The sequence below is a fragment of the Primulina eburnea genome, chromosome 1 (assembly GCF_022965805.1).
Source record: "Primulina eburnea isolate SZY01 chromosome 1, ASM2296580v1, whole genome shotgun sequence".
Classification (NCBI taxonomy): Eukaryota; Viridiplantae; Streptophyta; class Magnoliopsida; order Lamiales; family Gesneriaceae; genus Primulina; species Primulina eburnea.
In genome coordinates this window covers 15,379,871-15,389,556 of record NC_133101.1, presented here as the reverse complement: position 1 = coordinate 15,389,556, position 9,686 = coordinate 15,379,871, and the positions used below count along the sequence as shown (strand labels likewise).

General features: G+C 31.4%; 1 protein-coding gene across 4 annotated transcripts; it reads right to left on the bottom strand.

The window, feature by feature from the left end:
- Window positions 1–2,327: 2,327 nt before the first annotated feature.
- Window positions 2,328–5,390, bottom strand: LOC140828261 (uncharacterized). 4 transcript variants are annotated; one of them, XR_012117151.1, is made up of 4 exons: window positions 5,159–5,389; window positions 4,839–4,999; window positions 4,548–4,619; window positions 2,328–2,628 (listed from the first exon to the last, which is right to left on the bottom strand). XR_012117151.1 is itself a non-coding variant. In XM_073191261.1 (4 exons), the coding sequence occupies exons 1-3, from the start codon at window positions 5,299–5,301 to the stop codon at window positions 4,597–4,599; spliced, it is 285 nt and encodes a 94-aa protein (XP_073047362.1). In that variant the 5' UTR covers window positions 5,302–5,390; the 3' UTR covers window positions 2,328–2,628; window positions 4,548–4,596. The 4 variants fall into 4 exon arrangements, 3 of the variants coding, with proteins under 3 accessions (XP_073047362.1, XP_073047352.1, XP_073047369.1); XM_073191261.1 differs by having other exon boundaries at window positions 4,881–4,999; window positions 5,159–5,390; XM_073191251.1 differs by lacking the exon at window positions 4,548–4,619.
- Window positions 5,391–9,686: the final 4,296 nt, after the last annotated feature.

Sequence of the window (9,686 nt, the reverse complement as noted above, 5' to 3'; positions counted from 1 at the left end):
TTGATTTATTATGTTTATTTTTTAGATTATTACGAGTTGTAAGTTTGATTTATTGTATATCTTACACACAATTATTGTACTAATTTTTTATTTTAAGATAATGTTTGCAAGAGATTATTTTAAGCGCTATCATGCTTCAAACCAGTTAAATTTTTAAAAATTGTACATATAACCTAGAACGGAAAACACTACTTTATTCCAAAAAAAAATAGTTTTATGGTTTCAAATTTTACTTTAAATTTTTTCATCAATGTGTAAAACCAAAAAATTATCATTTTTATATTTGAGTAGCAAGAGTATTTAAAAACTATGCATGCTCCAAACCTTCTGACATTTTCGTGATTTCATATATGGGTTTTCGATCATTATTGTAGCATTAAACAAAAGTCCAATGTAAATTATATTTTTATTTATGTTATTAATATTTTATTATTTCATTTACTGTAAATATATATTTTTGCATTTTCCAATGTCTGTTTTTATTTTTGCTGCTATATTTCATGTTCTTGGCTCTTTTTTTTTGTTGTTATGTTATTTTTCGATGATGTGTTTCAAGGTATATTTCTTTTTTTTTTCTTTTCTTTTCTTTTTTTTTTCTGTTTTTCCCTTCTATGTTTTGTGAAGTTGTCAATAGGAAATTGTGAACTATCTATGTTGTGTTATTTAAAAACTATGCATGTTCACATACTCATGTTATGTTATGTGAGTTATCTTTTTTGTGTTTTCTTGTTTCGTAGTTATTCTATATGTTATTATGTGATCTGATTTCTAGTAATATATTATGTCTTTTCTTTTTAAAATGTTTATATTTTCTTCTATGTGTTACTCTCTATGTCAGCTAACTTATCAGTTTTTTTTTCCTTTTTAAAAATTTAAATTTTCGTATTGAAATTTAAATCTCAAAATTCAGGAGAAAACATAATTTTTTTTTTATAGAAACTTGAAATATAATAAATTATATGTTCATGCATTATTCTACCACAAAATATTTATAAACAATTTTAATATGAGATGAGAAACAAATGTTTTATTTTTAAAAAAATACCCTCCTCTATGGCTCCTTGGCAAAAAAAATATATATTTCATATTGTTCTTTCTTGCAAATAGCTTACTACTTTAAATTAAAGTTTAAAACTTCAATGCTAAAAAACAAAACAAAAAAAAAATGAGTTGTTCTCATGTGAGACTGTCTCACGGATCTTAATCCGTGAGACGGGTCAACCCTACCCATATTCACAATAAAAAGTAATACTTTTAGCATAAAAAGTAATATTTTTTCATGGATGACCCAAATAAGAGATATGTCTCACAGATACGACCCGTGAGACCGTCTCGCACAAGTTTTTGCCAAAAAAAATACAATTTCATTACCTACTAAGATAAATAGAATACGAATCTACAAAATATACAAATTAACATTGAAAATACTCATGAATATGAACATATAGACATGCAAACGGGGGTGGACCAAAGAATTTATTTTGGTGTATGCTAAGAAAAAATAATTCTAAACTTTTATTTTAATAAAAAAAACCATTCTAAAAATTTAATATATCAGCAAAATATTATAGCATACCGTAATCAATAATTGTTAGGATTGAATTAAAGTTTAGAATAGGTAAGTAAACTCTTTTTAAAATTTTCTCTACAACATTAAATAGTGTTTCCGGTCTCGATAGAGTTATTTATAAAAGATTTAATTTTTTCAACACTTAAAGTGATGATCAGACCACAACAATCTGATGGTTCTTAAGATGATTTATCAGATCTTATTGATGGAATAAAAAAGTTCACAATCCATTTTTTTTTTTAAAAAATGGTAAAATTGAAAGAATAAAGTAATATTAATGTGAAACCAGTGATTGGTAATCATTATTTTCGACGATGGATGGTTATTACTTTATATAATTATGAATATTATTTTGAATATTTTCAAATCGTATGATAAATACAATAGTGACACGACGTCACACATCCTACCAAATCAAGATTTTGGCTTATTATTATTTACATAAAATGCACTTATGTATATAATTTTTATTAATTTTATTAAATACTTAATTTTATATTTAATTTAATAATAATTGACAGAAATTAGTTAAAGGTTATAGTGTAATTTAAATGTATAATATTGAAAAATATGTTGCATTTACAATATTAAGAAAAATGTTGGTGTAAGGACAATTTTGAAAACAAAATAAGATATCCTTCAGGTAACATATTCTTTATATATATACACACATACACACACACAGGTAACATATTCTTTATATATATACACACATACACACACGTGTGTGTGTATGTGTTTTTCAATGCAAAACAGCTAGTCATGCAACTCTTCAAAATATATTAAATATTATGAGTGACAATTAATCCAAATGGGATGAGCAATACACATCAAAGCACTACAAATTTAGGTTGATTGTGACAACCACCAAGTGTTGCAACTAGCAAACATCTGTAACAGTTTTTAACAAGTGATCTACTAAAACATGAAAATGAGTGCTCAATTCTTTACATACATTTTCTTTATTTCTCGAGAGTTACTGCAGGAGACAACTTTTGCCAAGATCCGATCTTCTAGTACCCACTCTGTTGATCCAACAATAAATATGTTTTAAGTACCTGCCACAATGTAAGATTTACATGGTTATATGAAATGTGTACTATCTGTATCTCTAAATAGTTGAAAAAAAGCAAACTCGGACCATTTTCGAGTGTCGTATTATTGCAGTCAACTAGTCAATCTTAGTATTGTACGGATTGTAGTATACAACTGACACATTAGTCTTTTCAAAATGTTAAACAATTTGGGCGTACTCGTAGCAAATGGAGCATTGATTTGGGTAAGAGGAGAGTAATTAAGAATACTTAATCTACTTCGTATATGCTTGGTGAGTTGTCATTCACTTCATAGACCACGACTCTGGAGAGCCACTTGTTTCTTCAGCACTAATTTAGTGGGGAACTGTACAGACATCCAAAAGTTGACAATCGAACTCCCACCCAATCCAAGTAAATTTGATGGTTCTAACACATGACGGTGATACCATATCTTACTATGCAACTGATGTAGCAAAGAATGCGTTACACATTTAACGCATCAGTTTGCCAAATACCAAATTCAAATGGAAGAGGATCTATTTTCAATCTTTTGTAATTTCAAACAAGTCAGTTTTTTGGATATGTTGGGATGAGAGGGGACTCGAACTTGGAAAACAACTCTATTTCCAGTTCTAAGACAGCAATATTTGGATATCAAACCTATATTAGCTCCATCAAACTAGATTGACCTAGGGTCATGTCAACATGGCTCAATCTGTTGATAGCCTGAATTCTATTGAATAGGTAGCCATTTAGCTGAGTCTCTTTTTAATATGCCACTACCTTTCTAAGTCTATCTATATCCATGTCCCTGAGAAAACAACTAAACACCATGAGGGACCGTGTGGCCAACTAAAACAATAATATACATATTATATATTCTATATTACTATGTCAAGATATAGACTACGCCACTCACCCTTATGACAGGTGATCCTTTAATTGACCAATGGTGGCCCTCTTAATCACATCTGATATAGCAGGATTCGCACTCATACCAGCAGAATTGACTAAGGATTAATAGTTTAATTTACATATCTATCACCTTGATATAGAACTAGAGAATTACTCGACTTTACCTAAGATTAGTGGTCTTCTCATTCCCAATGTAAAAGATAAATCTTTAGTTTTTTTGTTTAATGCTTGAAAAGGGCGGCACACTAAGAATTTCAAGTGAATTAAAGTAGCATAAACATGAAACATTAGTATCATCATTTGTTATTTGACACGAGAATAGTAGATAACCTCTGAAGAAGTGCATTGTTGCAGAGATATTGAAATTTGATGGCAACACATAATAAGGAATAGTGAATCAAGAAGTAAAATAATAAATATTTTCCATAAAAGAGCAGGTTCAAGATAAACCTAAATAGGCTAAATTTAAAAGTACAGAAGTCAAAATAACAACTACAAACAACAACAGTGGTTCAAGAACACAAAATCAAGAGTTGGGGGGTGGGGTGTCAAAGGCCAAAAAGAGCCGGTCATATATAACAGAAGCACGAGTCAGCTTAAATAAAACTTTACGAGCTACTTCAGTTCCGAAAGGCCTTCAGTCTCCTACATTCTTTCAAATTTTTTATATCAACGAAAGAAAGAGACGATGCAATCATGCTTAGCTTCTTCTCATATTAGCAAATTATTGCATTTTATGCTATTTGATGAATTCCAAAGTGAAAGCAAGATGAAAACACAATGAGAGAACACCTCAGAAGTCAGAACCATTGTTTAATTGGATCAAGAACAACATAAACTATTTATAACATACACTTAAAAATGGATAATATTAGGAGAATCTACCAGTTTACAGTTTTCTCGTTCATAGAGGTTGTCTTACTCTGCACTACAACCTAAATTATCATTTTTTCTTCTATTCATTTAATTAAAAAAAATAAACCTACACTGGACCGAACTGCAATTGAAAGGAAAAATTAACCTACAATTCAGTGTCTGAATCCTGCCATTGCTTGCCGAGAAGAGCTGCTGACATCACCCATCTGTTCCATTCCTCCCTATCAATCCCAATAATCCCAATTCTTTTTTATCAACCAATTTTCACAAAGCTAACACATAATTTAACTTCTTCACCCCTTACTGGAACAAATATATAAGTAAACCACATTTGGCAAACTCAATTATAAAATTCTACTAGAAAAATAAACGAGCTTCCAATTTCCTACAGAGCATTTATCACCAGGACTATATCCTTATAACAAATGCATCGGACTCACAAAGAAACTACTAGCGATCCTGACAAGTACGGCAGAAGGTACCATTGTACAGCTCACAGCACGCCCGCGCATTGGCTGCCAAGTGAGATGTCAGCCGTGCTCCGGCCATTACATTATGCAATGGCAACAGTGATTGAATACATCCCAGTTCCCCCAATGTCCTGCACCACATAACTTGGTGAATATCTACAAAGAATCCAATTTACCGCGAGCATCATGATATACAAGTGATGAAAAAACGCGTGATAGTATAGGATAATTAAATTGAAAAAAACTAAAATTAATTACAATCTAATTATTAAGTATCGAAAATTTAGGACCTGGGATTGGAAAACGAGAGGCGGCGGGGATGGAGGGAAGACGGGCGAACACGCCGAGCCGATGAGAGCGGTGGCGACGAGCGGAAAGCGGAAGCCCTGGCCGTGGAGATGAAAGATCTGGAAAACGAACCACGCCAAGCCATACTGCTGCGTCGTTCGGAATCGGGAGTGGAGCTGGTAGGGTTTTGGCCAGGGTTTTGGAGAAGTGATACGCTGCTACGCAGGAGATGGTGCAGTCATTTTTTGGGCCGTATTCACATGTAGCAAATCAAGCCCAATTGTAGGCCCATATTTTCATGAGCAAATAGAAACCGGATATAGACACATTTTTTTTTTGTTTTATAATTATAACCGTGTGTTTGGCAACCAGAGTTTGGGAGGATTTCATGGGATTTGGATTTCAAAATCCTATTTTTATTGTTTGGCAAGATGTTAAAAAAAAAATTGATTCGGATTTGCTTAGGATTTCAAGGGATTTCCACAAGTATATCCAAATCCCATCAAACTTGATAAGATTTGGTGGGATTTGGATTTTAAAAACATAAAATTACTTTTTTACCCAACACATCATTCTCCACCAAAAGTTTCTAAATGGTTAGACTTTTTTTTGCCTTTTAACTTTTTTAGAACTTGAAAGATTTCGTTTAAATTTTATAAATTTATTGTGTTATTTACTGATTAATATAATAGAAATTATAGTAATTACCAAAGCCTCTTTTTACGTTTAATAATTAATTTCATGTTAAAGTTTGAAGTTGTTTGATGATTATTTAATTATTATTTTATGTGCACTATTTTCCCAAGTTTGTTATGCAGCATATGGTTTTTTTCATTAATAAATGAAAGATATTTTTTATGTTTGTATAAGGATTTTACTACCAGATGAGAACGTTTTCAGGAGGTTATTGGATATTTGATATTGATTATGTTAAGGGATTTATTAATCTGTTAAGCCTAATTTTTTTAGTATTTTAGAGTATTAACGGTTATGTGATAATTGAACAATTGATGAGAATACTTAAAGTAAATATTACTAGAAGATGTTTGAGGATTTCTTTACTTCAAATTTAAGACCTTAGGTGATATATTTATTAGCCTTGCCACTTTATTTTTTGAAGATATGAAAATATAGAATTTTATTGAATTTGTAGAACCATCGATAACAACAGTGTAACAAGAGGCTAATTAAAAAAAAAAACTAAAAGATATGAATAGAATTATCTTAACTCTCATGGCAAGGAAAAAGCAAATTTTAGTATGTTATGTATAAAATGGATTTACAGAGGGGGTAAATGTATTACAAGGCAAAAAAAATTCATAGAAATAAGAAATGAAAAACAACTTTTATATATGTAGATTAGATATATTATAAACTAAAATTCTTAATAATTATGCAGCATAAGGAAAACATTTGCTTATTTATTTAGTGGAGAATCGGTTGATGTTGATGCATGCATATCTTTGATATCTAATTCTTTCTCAATATCAGTTGCATATTCTAGCAAAAGAGAAAGCTTTGCTTCCATTGTAAGAACTCGCCGGAAGATGACCGTCCATACTGGTTTGGAGTAAAATCTTTTCATCATAACTTCAACTTCTTTTTGAAATAGATAGTTGTAGTAACATTGTTCACAATCGATACAAGTACAGTATGTGTTGTTTTTCATTAGATTTGATGATGAACAAAAGATATAGCTAATAATGAGAGAGAATGTGTGGTAAAATAATTAACTAACTTTGAAGCAATAAATAAGGTAAGTAGATATCTATATACGGCAATAGGTGGTTTTTTAGATGAGTCGTTAATAACTATTGATACGTGCTAGATTAAAAACTATTATTTCCAATAAAAAAGAAAGGTTAGTCATCACATGATTTATTTTTTATATTTGTAACATTGAAGCAAGCTTAGTCATCATTTTTCTGTGTTGTGTGTCAAAAAAATGAACCCGGTTACAAACAATAAAACAATTTTCAAATGGGAAGGAATTCAAATTTTTTTTGTCAAACAAGAGTTTGTACTGTATATCGTAATGCAAAACTAAACATATAAAATAACATTTGGTTGATAAAAAAAGTGAGATAAGATATAGTTAATTTTTTTAAGATTTGAAAATTTTAAAATTTTGAGTAGTAAAAAACGAAGTTTGATGAAAGAAATAAATATAGTATATGAAGTTATATCTGAAAAAAGACAGTAGGGAAATTGATTTCAATATTTAAATGAATAACTTTAAAGCATATTTCAATTAATTTATGTGGGTAGTTTTAACTATATGGTTCATGATGATGTTCTTGTTCTAATTTTATATGTTCTCATATTATTTAGTAGAATTTTTAACATATTCGTGGAACCAAAAGAAAAATTGAGGTAGCAAAGGTTGTGTTGAAGACAATTTGTCATTCAAGAGATTTGGATGGCAAAAAAGCAATAGTACACATCAGATAAGTACAACAAGAAATTAAAATTGCTTGATGCAATTCAGAGTACTCAGCTTTCAAGTGGAATTGAATTGAAGATAACTTGTCATTTAAGAGAATTGGATGGGAAAAAAGAAACAGTACACATCATATAAGTACAACAAAAAATTAAAATTGCTTAATGCAATTCATAGTGCTCAGCCTTCAAGTGGAAATGAATGGATCGGTGGGGGCTACAAAACTGATGTAAAGCCAGATATATAAGGAACCTTTTTTCCCTAGGTTTCTCCATCATTTATATGTGTGAGAATCTCTTACAAAGGAACTTTATGCAGAATATTTTTTTTATCTAAATAAACTTTTATTAAATGAGTGTTTTTCTTCTAATTTTTATTGAGTAACGAGTTTTTTTTTTTTACTAAAACTAAACGATTAAGATATAATCAAGTCACCTGAAATGAAATTTCATTTCAATTGTGCATTGCAGCAGCTGAATATAGAAAACAGTAGTATATTAACTCAGCAAGTATAACATGAATGCAAATCATAGTGATAACATGTGCATAGTATTGGTCTGCTGATTATTTTGTCTATAGTTTTGCATTCAGCTTAAGGTTTACGAGTTAGCGGAGTATTGGCTTGTTACAAAGAGAACATTACATGAAGCATATTATATCTGGCAGTGCACTCATTGGAGGCGAAACATTGTCTTGAAAATTCATTCATAGTTTGAAATATACAGAATTCACAAAATACAACAATTTAACTTATTTGAGGAAACCACAAAATTTCTGGCAGAAATCTATAGATATACTAAGAGGCTTAAAAGCAACAACATAGAATACTAATTGCAATGGGCATAAGAATCTGAATTAATTGAAGCATGCAATTCACCTAATATTCAAGAACATCAACTCTTAGCCGGAAGAGAGTGCATTTTAGTAAGGGTTGTACCTCATAAACAATGGATGGCTTTGAAGCTGCAGAAAGGCTAGAGATCTTGTTTCCCAATTTATTGTTGCGACTTTTCCTTTGTTGCTTGAACTGCGTAGCAAGAAGGTTATGGTATTTATCGACTCCGAGTTAAATGAATGAATACTGTGGAAATAACTGTAGTCTCCAACATAAATAAGATACAATGTTCTGTAATAACATGTATTGCATGGTTAGCAATAAAAACATATCACATATACATAAGAGTTTCTAGTGGGATTCTATACGTATATACATTTCAAAAAAATTTCTTGTCTTGTTTACGACAAAACATTTAAAAGAAACTTGATGCGTAGTAGTTTTAAAACTGAGTACATTATAAGTATCTCAGTCTTCTGATAGGGGGTGTTTTTACGTGTTTATTGCATTAGTTTTAATTGTGTTTACATTGCGCATGCATGAATTTCATTTACTTTTTGTTCATTTTATAGTAATTAATTGCTTTTGATTATGTCTCACTTGTGTGTGATGGATCTGCAGGAAAAATGATCGGAGAACGAAAATCAGAGCGAAAGGTGGAAAGCTCAAGAATATTGGACAGAACAAGCGGCGCCTGAGCGGTACATTTCTACCGCCCGGGCGCGAGATGTGAATAAATTAAGGGCCAAGACAGAAAGTTGGCGCTCGGGCGGTGCTTTTCTACCGCCCGAGCGCGAGAAAATGCCTCCGAAGTCAGCCTTACAGAATCTTGGCGCTCGGGCGGTGCTCTTCTATCGCCCGAGCGCGAATGCCGCATCAGCCGAGGGAACTTACAGAAAGTTGGCGCTCAAGCGGTACTTTTCTACCGCCCGAGCGCCACTTATTTTTGGCAAGATTTGTTCAGCCGATTCTTTCCTTAATTTCTGAACAAGACTGATATGGTATGCGGGGGGGACGAATGGTAGACCTATTCAGACATAATTCGACAGCCGTCAAGGAGCTTTGGAGAGAACTTTGCGCTTGGAGTGAAGATTTGAAGTTTTCCGGGCATCGTTCTTCGCAGATTTCGTCACGTCTCGTATTTCTAGTTTATTTTTCGTTATTTAAATATTGTTTTGCTTATTTTCATTATGAATTCTAGTAGCTAACTTTAATATTTGTTGGGATTAAAGGGGATCCTACCCCAAACTTTCAG

Coding starts and splice junctions, on each gene's coding strand:
- LOC140828261 (XM_073191251.1), bottom strand. CDS start 5,301: ATGGCTTGGCGTGGTTCGTTTTCCAGATCTTTCATCTCCACGGCCAGG. Junction 5,000..5,158: donor CTCTCGTTTTCCAATCCCAG/GTCCTAAATTTT, acceptor TATGTGGTGCAG/GACATTGGGGGAACTGGGAT.